The sequence below is a fragment of the Prunus mume genome, linkage group LG8 (genome assembly GCF_029339155.1).
Source record: "Prunus mume cultivar Tortuosa linkage group LG8, ASM2933915v1, whole genome shotgun sequence".
Classification (NCBI taxonomy): Eukaryota; Viridiplantae; Streptophyta; class Magnoliopsida; order Rosales; family Rosaceae; genus Prunus; species Prunus mume.
Genome location: NC_142705.1, coordinates 7,933,031 through 7,956,742, shown reverse-complemented (window position 1 = coordinate 7,956,742; position 23,712 = coordinate 7,933,031). Strand labels below are relative to the sequence as shown.

General features: G+C 37.0%; 3 protein-coding genes across 10 annotated transcripts; 2 read left to right on the top strand and 1 right to left on the bottom strand.

The window, feature by feature from the left end:
• The first annotated feature begins 1,172 nt into the window (after positions 1–1,172).
• On the top strand, positions 1,173–12,854 carry SUVR5 (histone-lysine N-methyltransferase SUVR5). Of its 6 annotated transcripts, none has more exons than XM_008243383.3 (12): positions 1,173–1,653; positions 3,606–4,161; positions 4,724–5,026; positions 5,163–5,273; positions 5,575–5,685; positions 6,033–8,852; positions 9,306–9,467; positions 10,391–10,507; positions 10,608–10,711; positions 10,801–10,938; positions 11,909–11,996; positions 12,313–12,854. In XM_008243383.3, the coding sequence occupies exons 2-12, from the start codon at positions 3,676–3,678 to the stop codon at positions 12,418–12,420; spliced, it is 4,548 nt and encodes a 1,515-aa protein (XP_008241605.2). In that variant the 5' UTR covers positions 1,173–1,653; positions 3,606–3,675; the 3' UTR covers positions 12,421–12,854. The 6 variants fall into 6 exon arrangements, with proteins under 6 accessions (XP_008241605.2, XP_088899768.1, XP_008241606.2 ...); XM_089043642.1 differs by having other exon boundaries at positions 1,173–1,658; XM_008243384.3 differs by lacking the exon at positions 1,173–1,653 and adding an exon at positions 1,658–1,750.
• A 179-nt stretch (positions 12,855–13,033) lies between these two features.
• On the bottom strand, positions 13,034–14,541 carry LOC103340020 (transmembrane family 220 helix protein). Its single transcript, XM_008243382.3, has 3 exons — positions 14,289–14,541; positions 13,870–14,190; positions 13,034–13,304 (listed from the first exon to the last, which is right to left on the bottom strand). The coding sequence occupies exons 1-3, from the start codon at positions 14,377–14,379 to the stop codon at positions 13,225–13,227; spliced, it is 492 nt and encodes a 163-aa protein (XP_008241604.1). The 5' UTR covers positions 14,380–14,541; the 3' UTR covers positions 13,034–13,224.
• Positions 14,542–16,515: 1,974 nt separating this feature from the next.
• On the top strand, positions 16,516–20,552 carry LOC103340256 (BTB/POZ domain protein). Of its 3 annotated transcripts, XM_089043645.1 has the most exons (4): positions 16,516–17,167; positions 17,412–17,487; positions 17,578–18,326; positions 19,311–20,552. In XM_089043645.1, exons 3-4 carry the CDS (start codon positions 17,673–17,675, stop codon positions 20,271–20,273), a joined length of 1,617 nt encoding a protein of 538 aa, XP_088899771.1. In that variant the 5' UTR covers positions 16,516–17,167; positions 17,412–17,487; positions 17,578–17,672; the 3' UTR covers positions 20,274–20,552. The 3 variants fall into 3 exon arrangements, with proteins under 3 accessions (XP_088899771.1, XP_088899770.1, XP_088899772.1); XM_089043644.1 differs by having other exon boundaries at positions 17,412–18,326; XM_089043646.1 differs by lacking the exon at positions 16,516–17,167 and having other exon boundaries at positions 17,180–17,487.
• Positions 20,553–23,712: the final 3,160 nt, after the last annotated feature.

Below are 23,712 nucleotides of genomic sequence, written 5' to 3'. Positions count from 1 at the left end.
TTAAGTTGCCAAACAATGGAAATATCAATTTCTTCTCTTCAATTTCCGACTTTTAGCTAAATCCCAAGTTATTTTCTTCCATCGAAATGGAGGTTTGTAAAATTTATTAAGGTATAGCCTCAATAATTAGATCTTAATTAATTGTAGACGACACGTGTTATAACTTTCATGGACTTTGTGTAACACTACTCGGTGTTGAAGTACACTTTATTGAATAAAATTTAGGTATGAACAAGATTTCAATATTTAGTTTGTTTATGTATGATCTCGTAATGAAGTGGGGTTATCGTGTTGTTAATAATTAACATATTCTCAAATAATAAAAACAATCGATAGTTCATGTGAGCTTTTCTAGTAGTATTTCCCTTTCCAATATTAAAAACATGTTTAAATTTAAATATCCATTACTAAAAAAATAGCGAGTTAGTTAGATCATGCGTTGGCATCACTACATGAATATATGCGTTTTCTCAGATTAAAAGGAAACATAGAATATAAATGCTAATTAGCATCCCTTCTGTCATATGCACGATCCTTGTATAAATCGTGGTTAATTGTACACAACCCAAATTTTCGATTTCCTTCCCTAAAAAAGAGAGACGCACATCGTGTAAACCCGAAAAGGCCCACACACACACACACACACACACCAATATTTCAGGACAAATGAGAGGTCAAAGGGAGAGGAAGACTAAAAAAAAAGGTGGCATTTTAAATAATAAAAAAAGAAGAAAATTCATGAATCCAAATAGACCCACTTGAAATTCTTGATTTTAATCAACGATTGAAGGGTCGAGCAAAGAAAAACACACCGGAATTCGCATCCATCACCTTCACCCATCCAATCTTGGAAACAAAATAAAAACAGAAAATAAAATAAAAAAGGAAGATAAAAACAGAGAGAAAAAAAGAAAAAGATCTGCAAAATTCGAAAACCCAGTCAGATAAGATTGGCAGAGGGACCTCAAAAACCAAGAGGAAATAGTAATAAATAAATTTGTTTTTGGGTTATCTGTGAAGAGAGTAAAAGGAGCAAGCGTGCCACGTTACGAAAAACAGCCCATAGAAGCGCGCTTACCAGACCCCAAAAACCCCGAGTCTCTCTAAAATACCAAATTTTTTTTCTTTTTTTATTTGTTTTTCCTTTTTTAATTCATAAAAGCTCACATATACACACAAAAACTTAGAACAAGGGAAGCCCCAAAACCAAAACTTCCCCCAAACCCACAACCCAGTAGTCTCAGTCGGTCTTCTTTTCCAACCATAATCAAAAGAAAACCAGACCACTTCTTTGTAATTGTACCCCACACCACACGTCTTTGTTTCTCTAATCTCCTTTTCATCTCTCCATAATTCCCTACCATTAAACTACCCATCTATCTATCTTTTGTATTTTCTTTCTTTTTTTCGGTTTTTTAGGCCACGGGGACCTGCACATCTATTATCACTATAGCCAAGATTTGCCAGATTGAGAGAGATAGATAGGTTGTAGCTACCAAAATACCCAAACCCATTATTAAAAAAAAGGGCACAACACCAAAAGGTTCCCACTTGAAAACCCATCACACACATAACCCACAAATTTTTTTCACCCAATCTCACAACCCAATTGGGAAAAGGTGATCTTCGAGCAAAACTCCCCCTTCTTTAAAGGTAAGGTACATTACTCTGCCACTCCTCGCATGTATCTAATCTCTTATCTTCTCTAGTCTCTCTGTAATTTTGGCTGAGGCATGCCATGCCCATCTATGTATGTCACATTTTTTTTTCTTTGTTTCTTTCTTTTCTCTTGCTGTCAATTTTTGCTGACTTATTCTAGCTCACCACCCCAACCCAAGCCAGCCCAAACCCTCTTCTTCTACAATATTTTGACACCACCTTTTTAAACACAAACATGGTAGAAAAATAAAGGCACGAACTTGAACCTTCTTCTTCGTCGAATGTACTTTTTAATTGGTTCTTTTTTTTTTGTTTTTTCTTTAAAGAGCATGTATATGTTATGTTTGGTACATCATTTTTGTTTCATTTTTGATCTGTACCCACTTGTGCATGTTCCCGATCCGTACATGGGGCTGTCTGTTGCGGATTTATCTAGGGTTTTTCATCATAATGTTACCAATTAATGGTAAAGTCTATGGCTTTAACCAATTTTAAGTACTGGGTTTAGTGAATTAGGGTTTGTTCTTGAGATATGGGTCAATTTCACATGCTGAGCTCGTTGGTTGTAATTAAAGTGTGATGCAGCTTCTTTCTGATTGTATTAGGCAAGTTTATGGGCAGTGTTTTGCAGTTTGATTTTGGGTGAGATTATTTTGGAGAAACTCTGGTACTATAGATGTACAGAGATGTAAGGAACCGGGGTTCATTGGTTGTTGATTTTACGTCACATAGTTTTCTATGCAGATTGTTGTGTATTACCGCTTCTGAATTGAGGAGCACCATTATAATACCTTTTAGTTATATTATATCGGTTACCAATTTTTAGTACCTCTTGCTCTGTTTTGATGTGTAAATTTCTAGAAGTAAAAGGTTTTATGTATATTTAATGCAAAGATTGAATCTTTTTCTTGCAAACTTCATTTTAATTATAATAAATGGAATCTGAACGCAGTTTTCTTTTTGTTTCCCTAGAATATACTTCTGCTGGAAAATATATTTTTTAGACAACTGGAGCTTTTTGGATGTGTAATTCTGTTACGATTGTAGAATCATATATTTATTGTGAAAATTTCCTTTCTTTATCTTTTAATCTTAAAGAAGAAGAATATAATACTATGCCATTTTACTAGATATAACAATTAAGTAAATTTTTTTTTTTTTTTTGTGGAAATTAAGAACATGGGATAAGATAGAAAGAAATGCAAAAAAGAAAAAAAAAAGAGTTTGCTAGTTTCTGGAGATTGTTTGCTAGTTGAATGAATTATTATCAAATAAAAAATGAATGCAGGATATGACATCAAACTTAGTTTCCTAATGGAATGTCATGTCAAGATACAGTTAAGTTCAGTTCATTGATTCAACTTTGTTCGGTCTTCTATGCATGGATTGATATATCTGAAAGTTCATGTAATTTCTTTTTAAAACTATAACCGTGAGCCTAAATGGATTAAGCTAGACAGTTGTCTAATATGTGGTTCAAATTGATTGTGAGCTATGTTTTTTCGCAGTTTTGCCTAATATGCGGTTCAAATTGATATGTGGTTCTTTTGCAGTTATAGCATTTGTCATCTAGATGGAAAGCCTAATTTTCGTTATTCTGCCCCTCTACCTCATGCCTCTGCTTAATTTTTTGGTTGATCTCGGTTACATGATTGCTGTCTTTCTTTAAATGCTATCCTGATATGTAACTATTCATTATGTTATATGTGGTTAGTCCAAGTGAGGCCATTGTAGTTTCTCAGCATTGTCTTAGAGGTTTTTCCTCTGATCATATTTGTAGACTTACATATACACATGTATGCACGCATATGCTCATTATGGCTGATGCAGCGTTTTATTTTTCATCAGTTCATAAGAAGTATATTTAAGGTTTTTTGTTTTGAGAGTTGGTATGTTATAGAATACATTCACTTGACTCTTCATCAACTGGACCTTTGTTTGAACAGAGAGGTGGGTGGGCAAATAATCAGTGATAACATATGCATCAGATGGCACCACTATTTTTAGTGTAAGATCATGGAAGTGCTCCCTTGCTCCAGCGTTCAGTGTGTTGGACAATCTGATTGCCCTCAACATAGTTCAGCAACCACTTCTGTCTATGATGGAGAATCCAACTGCCTTGAACATGAGAAGCAAGTGCATGTGCCAGATGGCAGAGTAGATGACTTATTACCAAATGTGGAAGGGCCTCAACTAGTAAGACAAGGTCAAGTTCAAGAGGCAGTTGATGAATTGCATACTTCAGAAGGATGTCAAAATGGAGCTTCATGTCTTGATAGTCAAGCGGAGGGCCAAAAGTCATCCAGTATATCACATGATTTTGACGATGATGACGTCAATGAACAGAATTACTGCACAGAACCTTGCCTAACCTCTGACAATGGTCATCTGATTGTAGATAGCAGGGAAAGTGAATTGCCAAACAACAGAAGGGAAGGAGAGTCGTATCTTTCAGAATCTACATGGCTAGAAAGTGATGAATCTGTGGCATTGTGGGTCAAGGTAACTTGTATTTCTTTCACGTTCAAATCTTTACTTTGTTATCACAACCTAAACCTTTTCTTATGCAATTTCTAGTGTCTGTTGCATATCAATTTGGTTAGCCTCATTGTCTTTACCCATAAGTTTACAGGTTCTAGGATGCCCCCAACTGGCTGTTTGTGCTTTTCCTTCTTTTCCCCCTTAATGTTCAAATATAACATTATTGCAGGCCCACATCCTATCACTTTAGCTTTTGGTTTAGATACTTAAATGTGGTAAAGCGGAAGGTCCTGGGTTCAACTCTTCTTAACTGCGATCTTCCGGTGTTGTGCTCTCTAGAATGTTGGGAATAAAAATTAATTGTTGGCCTTCATCCTAACAATTTGAGCAACTGGGTTGGGAGACTTAAATAAATTAAATTTCTTTTTAGGTTGTATGCATGTATACAAATTGAGGATTTATAGATCCTGATACCCCTTCCCCAATTTTCTTTAACCAAAATAAAAAGAATGAAACTGGTGGAATAAATTAACATCTGCTGATTTTATTTTATTTTGGTGCTTCTCTGTTTTTCCAAGTATAGTGGAGAGGGAAGTGGCAGACAGGAATTCGATGTGCGCGAGCTGACTGCCCCTTATCAACTTTGAGAGCAAAACCAACTCATGACAGGAAAAAATATTTTGTGATATTTTTTCCGCACACAAGGAATTATTCTTGGGCAGACACGCTACTTGTTCGTCCGATCAATGAATTTCCACATCCTATTGCATATAAAACACATAAAGTTGGACTAAAATTGGTAAAAGATTTGACTGTAGCACGTCGGTTTATTATGCAAAAGTTAGCTGTTGGAATGCTGAATGTTGTTGACCAATTTCATACTGAGGTACGTGATTTGATATGAGATTCTCATACTCTCTCTCAAGCTTTCTTTTTCTCTAATTGGAGCGCACAATTTACTGTCTTTAGTATCCTCTTCTGCTTGAATGTCATTTTATTAGAGATATGTCAAACTTGTGTAGGCTTTGATAGAGACTGCTCGTGATGTGGCCGTCTGGAAGGAGTTTGCAATGGAGGCTTCTCGCTGTAATGGCTATTCTGATCTTGGAAATATGCTTCGGAAGCTGCAAAGTGTAAACTGCTATATCTCTTTATTCTTGAATTGTCACAATAGGGACGGAAACTGTTTCTTTTCTTAATTTAAATATGAACCAAGGCATTGTCATTATTTAGTGTTTTGCGTAGATTGTAGAATTGTTGTGTTCTTCCCATGTTAGACAAGCATGATTTCAACCAATCTAATTATATTAAACTAAAACTTGGAACTCCTTTTTTTCCCTAATATTTTGTTCCGAAATAAATAAGTAATTTCCTTTACATTTTTCTTTTCTTCTGATTAGTTATTAAGTAATGCCATTGTTGTTTCCTTTGCAGATGATATCACAGAGCTACATAAATTCTGACTGGCAAGAAAAGTCATATCACCTTTGGGTGCAACAGTGTCAGAATGCGTCTAGCGCTGCAACTGTTGAAGTACTGAAGGAGGTACATGTTAAAATTTGGATGCTCGTTTATAAGCTATGTTCACTGGTTGTGCTGTGGTATAATAAGTTGTCATGCATCAGATAGCCATAGTTTCATGAAAGAACGGGTTATATGTGGTTCTTTAAACCTTATATAAATGCCATATTGTTTCCTTGCATGCTGTATGTTGGTATAGAGTATTTATAACGTGGTAGTAATTCTTTTCCTTTAAACCAGTAGGATTCATTGTAATGGAGTTGAAGCTGCTTCATTCTTCTTGCTTTAGTTATTTTTCGTTAGTTATTTTTCTTTTGAAATAATTTTTAGTCATTTGCTTGAACTTTCGGTTGATTTAATTTCTGGTTTAGGAATTGGTTGAGTCTATTCTCTGGAATGAAGTTCAGTCTCTCCAGAATGCACCATTGCAGCCTACATTGGGTTCTGAGTGGAAAACTTGGAAGCATGAAGTTATGAAATGGTTTTCAACCTCTCATCCCATATCCAATGGTGTAGACTTTCAACAGCAGAGTAGTGACGGTCCCTTGGCCACAAGTCTCCAAACTGGCAGGAAAAGGCCCAAGCTTGAAGTTCGTCGTGCAGAGGCACATGCTTCCCAGGTGGAATCCAGGGGTTCAGATGAGGCTATAGCTATTGAAATTGATTCTGAATTCTTTAATAATCGAGACACTGCAAATGCTTCTACATTAGCATCAGAGCCCTACAAAGAAGAAGATATGAAAGATATAGCTGCACAGACAGACACACCTAGTGATGTTGCTCATAAATGGGATGAAGTCGTAGTTGAAGCTGGAAATTCTGAGTTCAACCGAACCAAAGATGTGGAATTTACACCAGTCAATGAAGTAGCTGCTGTAAAATCTTCTGATCCTGGAAGTAAAAATCGACAGTGCATTGCTTATATTGAATCCAAGGGAAGGCAATGCGTGAGGTGGGCAAATGATGGTGATGTTTACTGTTGTGTGCATTTGTCCTCTCGTTTCATGGGCAACTCTACGAAAGCAGAAGGGTCTCACTCTAGTGATACACCAATGTGTGAAGGAACAACTGTCCTTGGAACTAGATGTAAGCATCGATCTTTATATGGCTCCTCATTTTGTAAGAAGCATAGACCAAAAGATGATATGAAAACCATCTTAAGTTTTCCAGAGAATACACTTAAGAGAAAGTATGAGGAAACCATTCCAAGTTTAGAGACCATAAACTGCAGAGAGATAGTATTGGTCGGAGATGTTGAGAGTCCTCTACAAGTGGATCCTGTCTCAGTCATGGCTGGTGATGCCTCCTATGAAAGAAAGAGCTTATTTGAAAAGTCTGAGTCTCCTGCCAAAGCTTGTAATAGCTCAGGAGAGCTGCGTTGCATAGGCTCTTGTTTGCATGATAACAGCAACCCTTGTCTGGAAAGTCCGAAGAGGCATTCATTATATTGTGAAAAGCACCTCCCAAGTTGGCTCAAACGTGCAAGAAATGGTAAGAGTAGGATAATATCAAAAGAAGTGTTTATAGATCTTTTGAAGGATTGTCACTCACAGGAGCAAAAGTTTCAGTTGCATCAAGCATGTGAGCTCTTTTACAAGCTTTTTAAAAGTATACTGTCTTTAAGAAATCCTGTTCCTAAGGATGTTCAATTTCAGTGGGCCCTATCTGAAGCTTCTAAAAATTTTGGTGTTGGGGAAATATTCACAAAGTTGGTTTGCAGTGAGAAGGAGAGACTCAGAAGAATTTGGGGATTCAATACTGATGAAGATACAGGTGCTTTGTCCTCTGTCATGGAAGAACAAGCTCTGTTGCCATGGGCTGTGGATGACAACCATGACAGTGAAAAAGCCATTAAGTGCAAAGTTTGTTCTCAAGAGTATGTGGACGACCAAGCACTTGGAACTCACTGGATGGACAATCATAAAAAGGAAGCACAATGGCTGTTTAGAGGTTATGCATGTGCCATCTGCCTGGATTCTTTTACTAATAAGAAAGTATTGGAAGCTCATGTTCAGGAGAGACACCGCGTACAATTTGTTGAACAATGCATGCTTCTCCAGTGTATTCCTTGTAGAAGCCATTTTGGGAACACAGAGCAGTTATGGTTGCATGTGCTTGCGGTTCATACTGATGATTTCAGGCTCTCTGAAGCTTCTCAACCTATTCTGTCTGCTGGTGATGATTCTCCAAGGAAGCTTGAGTTGTGCAATTCAGCTTCTGTGGAGAATAACTCTGAGAATTTAAGTGGTTCCCGAAAGTTTGTTTGCAGGTTTTGTGGGTTGAAGTTTGATTTACTTCCCGATCTTGGTCGTCACCATCAAGCTGCTCACATGGGGCCAAGTTTAGTCAGTTCTCGGCCTTCAAAGAGGGGGATACGGTATTATGCTTATAGGTTAAAATCTGGGAGACTTAGCCGTCCTAGATTAAAAAAAAGTTTGGCAGCAGCATCATATAGGATCAGGAATAGAGCAAATGCTACTATGAAGAAGCGAATTCAAGCTTCGAAGGCACTTGGTGCAGGTGGAATAAATATACAGCGTCATGCAACTGAGGGAGCAAGTCTTTGTAGATTAGCGGAATCACATTGTTCAGCAGTAGCCAGAATTTTGTTTTCTGAGATGCAGAAAACAAAACGCAGGCCCAGCAACCTAGACATTTTATCTGTTGCTCGCTCTGCTTGCTGCAAGATCAGTCTTAAGGCCTTTCTGGAGGGAAAATATGGAGTATTGCCAGAACATTTGTATCTGAAGGCAGCCAAGCTTTGCAGTGAGCATAATATTCAGGTAGGTTGGCATCAAGATGGCTTTATTTGCCCTAAAGGATGCAATGCTTTCAAGGAATGCTTGCTGTCTCCCTTGATGCCTCTTCCAATTGGTATTGTTGGGCACAAATTTCCAGCTTCATCAGATCCTCTTGACGATAAGTGGGAGATGGATGAAAGCCACTATATTATTGATGCCCATCACTTGAGCCAAATTTCCTTCCAGAAGGCTCTTGTCTTGTGTAATGATGTAAGCTTTGGACAGGAATTGGTTCCGGTGGTCTGTGTAGCAGATGAAGGTCACTTGGATTCTTATAATGCTCTTGCACATAGTTCTAATGACCAAAATGCTGGGCATTCCATGCCTTGGGAGAGCTTTACCTATATCATGAAGCCATTGGTTCATCAATCCCTTGGACTTGATACAGAGGTATCTTTCTTTTGGCTATTTCAATGTTTGGTCTAATATCATCTTATCACTGACCTTGATATCAGTATTGCATGTATGACACATGTTTAATATGCATCACTCTCGCTTGACTACCATAAATTGTAAAGAAGGTGCAAATTGTGGTTTCCTACCTCATAGATATTGGAATTTTATTTTACTTTTATTCTATTCCTTTAGCTGTTTTATCTCCATATTTCTTTGTCTCTTCTCTCTCTCTCTCTCTCTCTCTCTCTCTCTCTCTCACACACACACACACACACACATGCATGCACACACCCACTAACACACACAGACATTATCATGATACATTAATCATGACCCTAAAAGGGTTTAAATGAATGGATTCAACACATTATTGATTTTGCATATTCTTCCTCCGTTTTTTAGTTTACTTTTAATATTGTTTTTTTTTCCTCTTCCTTTTCATTGCAGAGTGTGCAATTGGGGTGTGTATGCCCACATTCAACATGCTGTCCAGAAACGTGTGATCATGTGTACCTTTTTGATAATGACTATGATGATGCAAAAGACATCTTTGGGAAACCCATGCGTGGCAGGTTCCCATATGATGGGAAAGGTCGAATTATCTTGGAGGTAATGCTAATCAAAATCTAACATTAATCACCAATCCCATCTCTCTTATTTTGGTATTTTCTCTTGAAGTTGTCTTTGATCACAAATGACGGTGGTATGCTCTTCACTGTTGGAAGTCTTGAACTTTTATTTCATTTTGTAGATGGTTAATGGTTTGTTTTCTGGATTGATACTGTCATTTCTACTCTGTCAAGCAATATATGTCCTGTTGTTGATCCTGTCACAGACAGGCATATAGAAATGCATTACTTTGATCTGACTGTATAGATCATTTTATTCTCTCTCTCTCTCTCTCTCTCTCTCTCTCTCTCTATATATATATATATATATACACACACACACACACACATATACAGAGAGCTTCCATTGTGGGATCCCTCAATTAAGCTTATTTGAGGGATACCCCTTTTAGGGTAAACTCCGGATTGTATTTCACTAATCCAAACCGTCTATTTTGTAGATACTCATTGAAAGATCATCTCTACAAAAAATCACTTGAATCCGATATCATTTGACCATTCAATTGAGTTATTAAAATTTTAGTACTTTCTTGAAGCACCGGGTTCATTGATTTTGTAAGACACAATTGGATGTCGAAATGGTTTCCGATTTGTTTAATTTTTTGTAAGGATGATCTATGAATGAAGACCTAAAAAATAGATGGTTTGGATCATTGGAAAAAAAATTGTAGGGTATCTTAAAGGGCGTCCCTCAAATAAAATTATTTGAGGGATCCCTCAATAGAAGGGGACTGGGGAGATGGTGGCATTGAGCTGTCCCACAAAGAGATGCAAGTCTTTATCTAAGAAGCAAGAAGGGCTCCATTAATATGCTTGAATTGCACATAATTTTCTTTCTCCTGTTTCTCGTTGGTAAGGACCATAAGGTTGATTTGTTGCTTTATTTCTCATGAAACTCTGCAGGAAGGGTACCTCGTTTATGAATGCAATCAGATGTGCAGCTGTAATAGAACCTGTCCTAATAGGGTTTTGCAGAATGGAGTAAGAGTGAAATTGGAAGTCTTCAAAACAGAGAAAAAGGTAGTTCTTTTTTCCCTACAGATAGAAATGATAGATAAAAGGCAAATTTTAATATTTGATTGTTTTCAAGAGTTGTATTGACTTTACTACAAAATTGCAGGGGTGGGCAGTCAGGGCAGGTGAAGCAATCCTGCGTGGCACATTTGTTTGTGAGTACATTGGTGAAGTTCTGGATGAGCATGAGGCAAATGATAGGCGCAACAGGTTTCAGTTTTGCTATGATCGATGCAGGTTGTTCTGACTTTATTTGAGTTTTCATGCTATATTTTAAATTGCCCCTTACGAATTATCAGGTATGGAAAAGACGGTTGCGGCTATTTATATGAAGTTGATGCTCATATTAATGATATGAGCAGATTGGTAGAAGGACAAGTCAATTATGTAATTGACTCCACTAACTACGGAAATGTTTCAAGATTCATCAATCATAGGTAATGTAAGACTTAGTGATTTATTTATTTTAAATCCTTTCCCGTGAAGGAGGTCTTTTAAGTTACTTTGCAATTTATGCAATTTTGTAATACAATGAATCTAATAGCAGGCTGAGTTCTATCCCAATTACTACCAATTCTTTAAGTTGTTCATACTACTTTAGTAAAAGAAATCCCATAGAAGAAAGCGTTAGCAAAACAACTTTCTGTTCCTTAATTCGGGAGACCAAGCTCAACTAGACTCGGCCCAAGCTCAATTTGGGTCCTGAGTTCAGGTTCAAATAGACTCAACCCAAGCTCAAATTTCCACTTGGGTTTGAGTTGAGCCTGTTTAGGGTTGAACGTCAATCTTTATAGGAACTTGAGAGACCCATGAGGTCGGGGAGCTTTCCTCCCTCCTCTCTATGATCAAGAATACCCCTCTCACATTCTAGACCTGAGTTCTGACGGCAGAATTTAGCCACTTGCGTCCTCAGGTGTTCCTGTATTTCTTTGTTTGTTGTGAGTTTCTGCTTATTGGGTGACACAGGTTCTGTGAAGATTCTGTGTCTTAGCATTGTTTTTTGTGGGGTGATTTGGATGTGAAGGAACGGCGTAAACTCTCAGGGTAAGGTTGGGGAGTTTGGCTGGGCTATGGGATAGAGTTGGGTCTGGGCTTCAGTTTCTTCTACATACAGTGATTGCCGTTTCTTTCTTTTAAACTTGGATTGCAAAGTTCTGGGGTTAAAGAACGAGGCCCACCTTGCATCTCATATGCTTTTACTTTGAGACTGTACCTTCTGTTTATTTGCCCCAATGTGCTTGTTCTGGAAACATTATATTCCCTTGACAGAACAGTGGAAAACTTTCTGTCTGGCCAAGTGGTGGATGAAACTTTGTTGACTTGATTCTGATTTCTGTGCTGTTTTTATTTATTAGGCTTGTTTGAGTATCTTGTGATCTACTCCTGAAATATGTTATTCTTTTGTAGCTGCTCGCCTAATCTTGTTAATCACCAAGTTCTTGTGGAAAGCATGGATAGTCAGCGTGCACATATTGGTCTCTATGCAAATCGAGATGTAAGCACTTTCTCTTTTCTTCTCCTTGCTTGATCTTCTTTGTGCATGAGACATGAGATGTGGGGTTGAAAATTAAGTTCCTAAGATAATTTACCCTGTTGAAATGATTAGAAAGTTTTTACATGGTTTGTTGCTTAGTTATCCTTACTAGTGATCCACTCATTGGCCAAGACATATTGGAAGTTCATCCTTCCCTGTTTTTTGATATATTTGTGGCACTTGATCTACAATTGACGATGGCACTCTGCAACTAAGTATGGTGTGCTTACAGTGAACAATGCTATTCTTGATATCTCATTCTACCATATATGAGCAGATAGCTTTGGGGGAAGAACTAACATATGACTATCGGTATAAACTGCTTCCTGGAGAAGGATATCCATGCCATTGTGGAGCTTCCACATGCCGGGGCCGGCTTTATTAAACCTTGAATGAACACTGTACTCTTGCTCGCACTTCAATAATGGGAAGGCAGATTGTCAAGTGAAAATAATCTCTGCATTGGTCAATGGTGAGTTCTCGGTAAGATCCAACTGTTTGATTACATAATGAGGATCTTGGATCTTGCTGGAAAGCCAAGTCATGAAGTGGCACAAGGGTTTGTTCAGCTCTGAATCCGCTGCAAGACTGTATGTTTTGTTCCTCAGGTAGATTGTACCTATGCCTTTTTAGTGTTTTTCGAAGAATCGAGGATGACAAGTTTCAAATTTGTTGATCCTGTAGCCGCTCGGGATTAGCAAACTGTAGATGGTTTTTTTGCTGGTAGTAGTTCTTAGGCCGTGTAGTGTGATGGAATGCTTAAATAGCCAATCTTATATGTCTTCTTATTTTTTGGAAGTATGGTTTTTCGTTGTTCAAGGATCCCAGCATTGTCCATTATACTTGCTCCCAATGTGCTGATATAAGAATATGAGCTGATAAAATTTTAAATTTTGAAAGTAATTCCTTTAGAATGATTAGAAAATTATATATAATTACAGCAGCGACTTTTCTCTTGTAAGCATGGCTAATCCAATTTCCAATGAAGAAAACACAGATAATGTGCCAAACTGTGCTTTTAGGCTTAGATTTGATACAAGGATTAGCAACCTCTCTTTAAACAGTGCCTTCGAATACAACAAACAGATAAAATCATGGCATACTTGTTCTTTTGTACAATGCCGGATAAGATCACAATCAAAGATTCCATTTTGTTTCAGGCTTCATGCGTTATTCTGTTGTATCAGATTCAGAACTTCAGTTCTCCTTTTTGGACCACAAAGAAGACAAAGGGAAGCCCATAACTGAACCCAACCAAGATTGCCATTCCTGTTAAATTACAATTTTCGCCGGTCATTATCTTATCATTAAAAACAAGGGAGTTTCATTAAAACACCCAAAATGAGGGTTGAAATTATAAAAAAACCCAAGCACTATTTAAACATATAAACACACCCAAAACTCATCATTACACACACTCAAAACCCATTTATAAACACACCCAAAAAGTTGACTTTGGGGTTGATTTTGGGTGTGTTTCTATGTTTAAATAGTACTTGGGTTTTTTTATACATACATGTCTAGAATTGGGTTTATTTATAAATTTGTATAAAAACAATTAATAGTCACATTTTAAACTCAAAGTCAAAGACAACTCTTTTTATTTCTCTTTTAATATAAATGAGAGTCTAAACTACGAGAATATGAGGTTTTTTAGGCACACACTATCAAGGTGTCATGAGATTCGAACGTGAGACCACTTATTTGTAAGTCAATGCTCTTTTTCACTAGGCTAGAATCTTGTTCGCAAAGCACAACACTTTAAGTAGAATGAACAATTTGATGGAAATTCCTAATAATAAAGAGAAAAATGAAGCAGGTAAAGTTGGCTCACCATATTCAACAAATCTTGGAAATTTGCTCTGCTGTTTATGTGGGGGAGCTTCTAATGAAGATGCTGTCAACTGCAAAATCATGGAGATTATAACCAACCCACTTCCTATTTTCTCCCTAATAACTCTCTCACTTAAATCCAGGGACCAGAACCCAGACACACCATCCACCAAGGTGCTTTCAGCTATGACCCTGATAAACAAAAATATCCCAAGCCATAGTGTCCCCTCGGCAACATGCTTAATTGCTTTGGATGAAATAGCCCAATTCACCAGATTAACAACACAAGCACCACCATAGAGAGAGAACCAGAAGTACCAATCTAAAAAAAGAACGAAAGAAAGAAAGAAATTGAGAAATAAAGTTTGCTTGGAATTTTATAAACAGTGCAATAAGAAAAGGGCAGCAAGATTACAGTACCAGGGTCATTTAACTGCACAGATGCAGAGTAAGCAAACAGTGATGCCATGAGTAGAGAACACAAAGTGTTCAGCTTGGTGGGTGTAGCCATTTTTCCTTTTTCTTCTTCAGTTTTTGTGTTCTTTCAGATCTTCAAAGGAAGATAATTACTTGCTGGTTTTCAGACATAGCTAGGATCATTGAACTAATAACAGTCAACGCCTTCAATAAGTTCATATTTCCTCCTCTCAATATTTTAAATGTTATTCATCTAATTTTACTCCTGCAGTTATGATTCATGTGATCATTTGTTAATTTATTGATTGTCAAAATGGTTTTAACTATTCATTATGAAATAATTTTCTGGTCCAGTTTCTAAGATATAATTGTAATTCTGTTATCATTATCATTATAATCATCATCAGCATATAAACTTATTAGGTATTATTAGGTGAGACTCTCACCTCCTTCTCCTAAACACAGCTTACTTGCTAGCTTGATCAATTTAGTCAATTTACAGTAAGACTGATCAAACCTACCACATGAGAAGCAATTCCATGGTGGGCCCAGCTTACAGCAAAGCCATCTTCCATGGAATTTCTTTTTGGTACAACTGTATGATGAAAACGTGCTCTCTTTCTTTCCATTCTAGCTGCCATCATTTCTGATCTCCATTATTGCATGTTACAAGTCACAACAGTTGACACACTCTCATAGCCTTTTCCTTTTCATCAAGCACAAAACCTAAAAGAAATAAAAGGGTCAAAATTAAGTCAAAAGATTTTCAATACTATGCAGATATTCCTTGCCAATTCTTTCTTATGTGAAATTTTGCCACTTGATCTATATCCCCTCTCTTTGTCAAAAGCAAAGAACAAAAGCAAATTAGGTACATTCTTATGGAACATAAAGAAAAAAGGGTACATTCCCATGGGGCACATTTGAATTATGGTCCTTCATTAATATCCATAAATGCATACAATATCAATGGGTTTTTGTTCAAGAATAAAAGTTGGGTTTTGTTTACAAAAGGCAAATCAAACCATAGATTTGGTAAGAGGTTATAATTGTAAGTATGCAACTTATGCATACATTAATATATGGTCCTGTTATGTGATGGCAACGTGGACTATTGAATTTGACTTCAGAATTTGATTTTGTAAGCAACCTATATTATATATTATAAGTTTGTGAAAAAAAAATATATATATATATATATATACACTTCTAGACGTTATTATTATGCGGACACATGTATTTTTAATTATCCATTCATGCTTTCTTTCATATTTACAATCGTATCTATACGGTAATTACTAGTTACGTTCGGACATCTGATAAGAGAAGAAATGTATATATTATACGCTCAAGCTCTTATACAATTGTGTGAATTATTGCCATGTATCAATAAACCTTGTGTATTTGTGTTGGAATTCTCTTTCTGGAATTAATATTTGCCAAACTTGGGTTTCCGAGGTTTCACAAATCCATTTTTGATTAATACATGCAAAGGTCATGTGGGGCAGTTCAATCTCCATCAACTCAAAACCCCATTGTGATACACAATCTCTTTTTATTGATTTTATTCTTTCTTCCTTTTTTCTTTATCTTTTTTTTTTGTGTGGAAAAATGTGTAATATATTTGCATATCATTTTCAATAAATGTTGAGCTATAAGTTTTAATTAAAATACTTTTCAAATCTATGAATTTTGTTGTTGTTTTGTTATCTTTAAGATCAACAGACCTTGTGATGCTTGAGAAAATATAATTGGAAGATTGGACGCATCCATCATTTTCATTCCCGCCAAACTTTATCCACCACCGCTACCTGTAACACTCAGCCATCCAATTACGCAAAAATGTCTTTCTTTCACCTCTTGTCCCTAAACTCAATTTCGCGACATAGCAAGACCCACTTCAGAGGATAGCGATGCTCCTGACAAGACATAAGACTAATGTTTGGATTACCACTTGTTAAAAGCTTTAATATGTTCAACAGAAAAATTCGTCTTAGTGTAAGAATAAATGTTCTTAATCACGTGAATTAATCAAAACAAGACTTGAGGTATAATGGTATCGATTAAATAAACATATAAATTCTTTATTTAAACATATACAAAATAAAAAACAATAACTTTTATTAAAGTTACCTAAGAATCTTTTACAAAATAGTCTGAACTACTGTCAGATTGTCAATACACATTCAATCATTTAACAAAACAGACTAGAAATTGCTATATTTCTTCTGTATCTATCTTTTTTAAAGCCTAGAAAATCTAGCAACGTTCCAACAACGCCAGCACAAGGAACATAATAAAGAACACAGAAAAAGTTCCAGCCAAAGAAAGAGAACAGAGAAAAAGAACCGAAAAAATAATAGAAAACTGAGGAGAGACAAGTGTAAGGCGTGCCTGCTCGAGTCTGTTTGATACTGAGAAAGTGTTTTCCAGATAGAGTAGAGAGAGAATATTTTGCAGAGGCAAAAGACATGTAAATTCTGAAGCTAACATACAGATAATCATCATCAAAAGCATAGGACCATTTTTTTTTTCTCGATCAAGTAGCATAGGAGCATAGGTAGACAGAAACTGGTGAAGTAGAAAAACACAACCCATGAGCCATGAGCAATCAATCTCTGTAGTTTTCCACTTTTTCTTCTTTTTCTTTTTGTTTTTCTTTCTATTTTTTACCTTCTTTTTGGGTCATGTGGGCTTTCTTTGCTTTACTAATTAAAGGGTCACTAGCACTAATGATTCTTCCCTGCAAGTCTCTGTTCACTGGTTCCCTTGATGCCTGACACCGAGAGCTCACATTCAATCATTTTAGGGGCACTCGTGGGCTTAAAAAATAAGAGATTGGAGATAAATATTCAGAGGCCTCTCGGATTACCCAGTTCTTGGTGAGTCTTTTTGCTGTTTTGTGTTTTAAGGTTCATGCAATTGGGCACAAAAAGGACCCAACTATTTTTTGTTAATTTGCGGCTTCTGTGGGTTTTTGTCTTGGAGTTGATCTATGATTTCTATGCTTTTGAACGCCCTTTGTGCCTATACAAATATAAGTTGTTCAGTTCAGTCTCTTTAAGACTCTGTTATTTACCTTTCTGCAATTCTTCTTACAAAGATTACATCTTTTCCTATTTTCAGTGAAATTACTAGCTGGGTTGGTGCTTTGAGTATCACATTCCTTCAATTTTCACTAAATTGAAAGTCTTGTTGTGAAGTAAGTGAATTCTCAGTTTAGGGTTCTTAGGATCAACCTCAAAATCACGCCTTTGCGCCTTTCATGCTTATGAGTTTATATTGTTATCAGACTCTTTTGAAGCGGTAAAGAGTTTTGGTTCCAAAGATTTGTATTGGGATCCACAGCAATGCGCTAACTGCAATTTCTGTAAATTCTTGTGAAATATGGCTGAAATTAGACTTACAAGGGTAGAACAAGGCCAAACCAAGATTAGAAATGTCCCAATTGCCGTGACACCAGAAGGTTTCTGGTGTTGCCCTTCTCCTGTTGTGTTTCAAAAGACCCTCAAAGCTCAAAATTCCCTACACAAACCCAAGCCCTCATCACCCCCACCACCACCACCCAAGACAACAGCTCAGAGGAAACAAACACCACTTAGTGAAAAAAAGCTAGCCTTTACCCCATCAAGATCAGGGAGTATTAATGATGGTCAACGAGCTTTTGGTCCTGAGGCGCCTGATGCACCCACGGTGAGTGCATCTCTGGTTCCCGAGAGAGTCCCGAGGCCCAAAGTTGAAAATTTGCCAAGGAAAGTTGCAATTGAGTTTGGTGAACCTGGAACTAGTGATATGAAGGTGGTTCTACTTGGAAAGCAAGGATTTTGTGTTAAGTTGAGCGTTCACAAGAATGTTCTAGTGGAGCATAGCAACTTTTTTGCCGACAAGCTTTCTGAACAACAATCTGGTTCATCCTGTCTTGAAATCGAAGAATGTGATGATGTTGAAATATATGTTGAAACCGTTGGATTGATGTATTGCAAAGACATGAGGCAACGGCTGATGAAACAGAGTGTCTCTCGTGTACTCCGTATTCTGAAGGTAATCAGCATAACTGTGTAATGTATGAGTTATCTCATATCTCTGCGGATTGCAATTATGCTGTTTTTGTTGTGGGTTATGCTTTAATGCCAAAACTATGAATCATTTAATTTAGTCTTTCTTCAACTGCTGTTTCAGTATTATGATATATTTTGCATTTGTTATACTTTTCATGCTTTTATGAGTATTAGAGTAGTTCAGACATTACACTTTTAGAGCCTCTAGCCTTTGAATGGAATGGCCAAATCCCTCCTGTTTTGGACGTACATTTGTTACAAATTCTTGTGTTGGTTAGGTTGTTCATTGCATAGCATGTACGCGACTGACTTGTAGTTGATATAAGCTACAATAGTGTAGCTTATTGTTTAACGATTGTAGAAGACTTTCTCTCATGTTATTGTGCTTCCACATTATCTGATTCATTTATTTATAGTGATGCACTTTTCTGTGTTATTATTTATTATTATTATTATTTTGGTTCAATTTGGCATGCTAGTAGCTCTTCTCTTTATGAAAATATCCTTATGACTCACAAATAGACTGAAAAAAAGTAGGAAAGAATATGGAGATACACTTATTAGATTTTAAGGTTTGGAACATCTTTACTACTTTCCCTTTTTTCATTAATCTCATTGATAGGGGTTGAACTCCTCAATGTTTAGGAGTGTGCATTATGCTCAATTTCAAGTCATTTTAGCCGATGGCCAGTATCAATATGCAGTGTATTTTAAGTTTTTTTCTCTTATGCTGATGTAGATTGATCCTGACCATCAGATTTAATTGAATGGTTATGATGACTTGAAATCCGGTTTGAATGCAGATAAGTAGAATCCCATAGATATAGTCATTGAATAGGCTTTCTATTTCTTGTCAGCCTACCTGTATTTTCTTTTTCTTCTTGGGCCCTGTTATACTTCTATAGTTCATAAATTGATCTTAGATATATCAAACCTTAACCTGAATCTGGGTGGCACCTTTTTTCAGATTGCAGAACTTCTTGCCTTCAACTCGTGCATGCAGTCATGTTTAGAATATTTGGAAGCAGTCCCATGGGTTGGGGATGAAGAAGAAGAAAAAGTAGTCTCCTCAGTCTTGCGACTCCAGAGTGAGGGTATTGGGGTCACTCCAGTATTGAAACGAGTCTCCTCTGACATTTCTAAACCCCCTAAGGACACACTTTCCCACATAATTGAACTTGTTCTCGCAAGCAATGAGGAGAGAGGCAGGCGTGAAATGAAATCCGTTGTGCTGAAGCTCCTTAAGGAGAACAACAGTGCCTCAAGCTCTACAGGTTCAGCTGATGTCTGCCATGAAACACTGTATAACTCATGCAGAAACTGTTTGAACTTGCTTTTGTCCCTGTTCAAGCAGGCTACAGAACCAGTGTGTGCTGATAAACCGGTAGACAACAAAGAACCTGTGGTGAAGCAAATAGCTTTGGCTTCTGATAACCTCTCATGGTTGCTTGAGATTTTGGCTGACAAACAAGCAGCAGACGAATTTGGAGTAATGTGGGCTAGCCAGCAAGAATTGGCATCCTTGCATACAAAGCTGCCTATTGTGTCTCGTTACCATGTTAGCTGTATTACGGCAAGGCTGTTTGTTGGCATTGGTAGAGGGGAGCTGCTGCCATCTAAGGATACCCGCCAACTGTTGTTACAAACCTGGTTACAGCCATTGATCAATGACTACAATTGGCTGCAACATGGGTGCCGGTCATTTGACCGGAAGGTTGTGGAAGAAGGAATTGGTAGGACAATCCTCACTCTGCCTCTAGAGGACCAGCAAAGTATTTTGCTGTCTTGGTTGGGCAGTTTTCTGAAGGCTGGTGATAGCTGCCCAAATCTTCAGAGGGCCTTTGAAGTTTGGTGGCGGAGAACTTTCGTTAGACCCTATGTGGAAGGGCAAGGCAGTTCACTTCAGTCAGATAGCTCAATGACATCATAGTAGATCTTAAGAGTAAAGAGTTACAATAACCAGTGAGAGTAATGTTTGTATCTAAATTTAGCGTTGTGTTCCATAGTATGTGGGAGAACATAGGCTTGAAAGATTTCTCATTTTCTTAAGGCTAACGTGACAGATTTCTGTGAAGTCAAAAGAGTACTGGTGAACTTCTGAGAAATTTCTCTGCTTTTAAGTGATGTAAGAAACTGCTTTTGTATTTTGATGATGTCTTGTGGGTTGGTTGTTTCTTGTGGAAATTCTTGAAAAGGAGAGTTGATTGAACTTGTTGCCTCATGTGAGCCTACTAGCTTCAGAGTGGATCAGCCAAAAGCTCTTTGCCCCTCATCATGATCATATAACATAATGTTCACCAAAGGCTTTAGTTTATCTATAATTTTAAAATCTGGTGAATTATATTTAGTACATCGTATGATCGACTCACCTTTTCTACATTTCAGCTTTTATGTCATTAATTTTATTTGAATTTAATTTTATGATAGTTTCTTAATTCTTGGATATTTATTTGTTTTGTAAAAAATTGGTAAATGCAACATGCTCTTTATTTCACATGACATGGATTGGATTGAATCTCAAACTCTACAAATCCAACGAAATTCTACAGTGAGGGTGTCATATATGGACTCTTCATGTGGCTAATATGAAGGTAGAACGACTCCTACAATCCAATCAGCACTGAGTTTTGCTAAAATTAAATGGTTTCAAATCGATGAACATTATACTATTACTTTCAATTCAACCAAGATTTGTAACACCTCAACTTGTTCCAAGATGTTGTATGGAACTTATAAGTGGGCTTGGGTATAGGCCTGGTTGAGAAGCCTAGTTAGTCCCAAATATCAGCCCATGCCAATGATTGCCCCATTTTTCACCAATAGGCAAGAGTCCACTAACTTAATCTGACTTGCATGAGCAGTTCTTGTGTGTCTGCCGTACACAGCCGAACAAAATCAGGGGGTTTCGTTACTTTGTCTGTGTAATCGTATGGGTGACATGATCCGGCAGTCGGATCCAAGAATTTCTCTTACATAAAATGAGCAAAGTTCCATATTTAGATTGCATTAAATTGCTAAATTATAAATTTATGATAGGTGATGGATGGCCATTAGAAGTTAGAATTACTTTTTGGCTTGATGTAACGCAAATAGTTCTTACATGCATGTGTCAAGCTTTAATGCATAGGTTTATGGTTTAGATATTGTTTCTTGTCATTATGGTTCGGGTGCACATGCAGTTACAGGATGTGCACGTTCTGTTTGCCCTTGAGGGTTGTGAATAGCTCTCACTCGGCCCCCCCTAATTGTGTAATTGATCATGCCCCTACATCACGCGTGCTACTATGATAGTCCTTTGGCTAGCAAACTTGGTCACAATATAGTGCTAAAATGTTTTAGGTTTTTCCTTTTTCACATTCAAGAGAAAGCAAGAACTGAACTTTTTTCATGGATGTGAAGTTCGTGGTCTCATCACTAAAGCTATAAACCGGACATGTTTTGTATTTTCTTTAGTGGTAGTTGTTGTGCAATGAATTTCAATTGCCCCCAGAATTGATTCTTGCATCTAATGCAATAAATTTCAACTAGAGTTCCAATAGAACTTGGGGGCTCCAGTGCTTGTTTTGCAAGTGATCATGAAATTGCATGAAGCATCAAACGTAGTTTACATCAGTTACTATAAATTTATGGAATCAACTTATTACAGACTTAAATTCATCCTCATCTACGTATGACTAGCATACAATTGGTTGGTACTAAAGTGGAAAAGACAGCGCCTCAACTTTCACTACAAGGCTGAGAATGGAAAAAAAACAAAAAAGGTTTCTGAACAAAATTAATTATAAGCGCTTTTTTTTTTTAAATGAAAAAAAAGTTTAGGGGGAGGGGAGGCTATCCCGGATCCTGGCCTAGAGGTTGTGCATTTACCTGCATTTCATTAAATCCAAACCATTCTAATAATCAAATGTCTTAAAACATGACGCGTCATTAAACTTGAAGGTGTTTGTCTTTTTTACAAAGCTCATGCGTTAAACCGGTAACATTAGTTTTTGAGCGTTGTCCTTCAGTGTTGAAACCGTGATCGATGAGGAGCAAATACGTACCATCAACGAATAACCATTCACAATTATCCAGATGCTTGTTTCTTTGGTTTTAGTGAAGCCACTGATGGTGTTAAGTCATTGATTCCAAAACATTAGGTTGTCATAAGCCAAGGTAGAGCAGACAAACCTAATATAATCAAAACAAGCTTGATTATACGACATTTGTCAAATTGGTATATGTAATATCCATATATAAGTGGTTATGATTCTATGAACAAAATACAATGATAATCGAATCTCTGCATATAGGAGGGTGCGAACCACAACCATTAAAAATTGAAGGCCCCATATAGCAAGGCAGTTACCCAAAACCATTCAAAATTGAAGATCCCATATCAGGGCAGTACAGAAGCACAAAATTTCAGGGGGCAAGAGAGAAAGAAACATGCTCAAACTGGCATTAACGTGCATGAGTTTTGGGAAAAAGACAATAACACCAAGTTAATGACATGTCATGTTTTAAGATGATAGATTATTAGAATGGTTTGGATATAATAAAATGCGGGTAAATACATCATCTCTAAATGTAGAGGTTTGGGATCTATGGTACCCCATCCCATGAATAGGGCATAACAAGGCCTCTTTGAGGATTTACAAATGGGGTCTTGTAAGCGCTTTTTCAAATGAAGGTAACAATGTGAAGATTTTGAATCATAGTATGATTTTGAACAGTAGTTATTACATTTGTGGATAGGTATTTAACTTTTCTCATTAGCATGGATGTGGTTTTATCTAGTGTGACAAAAGGAAAAACAAAAAACAAAAAACTCAATTTTAAGTTTAAGCTAAACTTGTTGATTAGAGCCAAGTCCTCAATTAACAGCTTGGAGAAATTATTGCTAGCTAAACGTTCACACTGAAAAATTACTCGAATTCAAACGAGTTCTTTTGCCATCTGGATTCAAGCTGGAAGAAGAAATTAGATTCGTTTCCTTATCTTCTAGTTGTAACCACATAAGAAAAAGGCCATTATTGCACCATAACAATGGCATGCAGTGGTCCAAAACACTGGTGGATCAGGATTGAATGTTCTCCTGTGATTTTCGTATCATCTGTACAGGACCGTGTGGTGGAGATGAGGGCCTTCCAGGCCACCATATCATTCACATTTAAAACCAACACCCATCCACAACCATAATGTCTGTAGCCATGAAAGTTGCAGCCCTCCTCCTGCTTAATATCATAAATGGTTTATCACATTAAATCAAAAGCTCACTCAAGCTACCAAATATTTTCCGTCCCATAAAAAAAAAATGCTACCAAATATTTTTCATGGTCTTTCCATATATACCATCCCATGTGGGCTGGGTAGCATAAAATTTCAAG

Bases quoted from the DNA above. Each gene is read 5' to 3' on its own strand.
- SUVR5 (XM_008243383.3), top strand. From the start codon at position 3,676: ATGGAAGTGCTCCCTTGCTCCAGCGTTCAGTGTGTTGGACAATCTGAT. The intron at 8,853-9,305 runs GTATCTTTCTTT...TTTTCATTGCAG, and splicing joins CCCTTGGACTTGATACAGAG to AGTGTGCAATTGGGGTGTGT. The intron at 10,712-10,800 runs GTTTCAGTTTTG...ACGAATTATCAG, and splicing joins GCAAATGATAGGCGCAACAG to GTATGGAAAAGACGGTTGCG.
- LOC103340020 (XM_008243382.3), bottom strand. From the start codon at position 14,379: ATGGCTACACCCACCAAGCTGAACACTTTGTGTTCTCTACTCATGGCA. The intron at 14,191-14,288 runs GTACTGTAATCT...TTCTTTTTTTAG, and splicing joins TGTGCAGTTAAATGACCCTG to ATTGGTACTTCTGGTTCTCT. The intron at 13,305-13,869 runs GTGAGCCAACTT...GTAATTTAACAG, and splicing joins TCCAAGATTTGTTGAATATG to GAATGGCAATCTTGGTTGGG.
- LOC103340256 (XM_089043645.1), top strand. From the start codon at position 17,673: ATGGCTGAAATTAGACTTACAAGGGTAGAACAAGGCCAAACCAAGATT. The intron at 18,327-19,310 runs GTAATCAGCATA...ACCTTTTTTCAG, and splicing joins GTGTACTCCGTATTCTGAAG to ATTGCAGAACTTCTTGCCTT.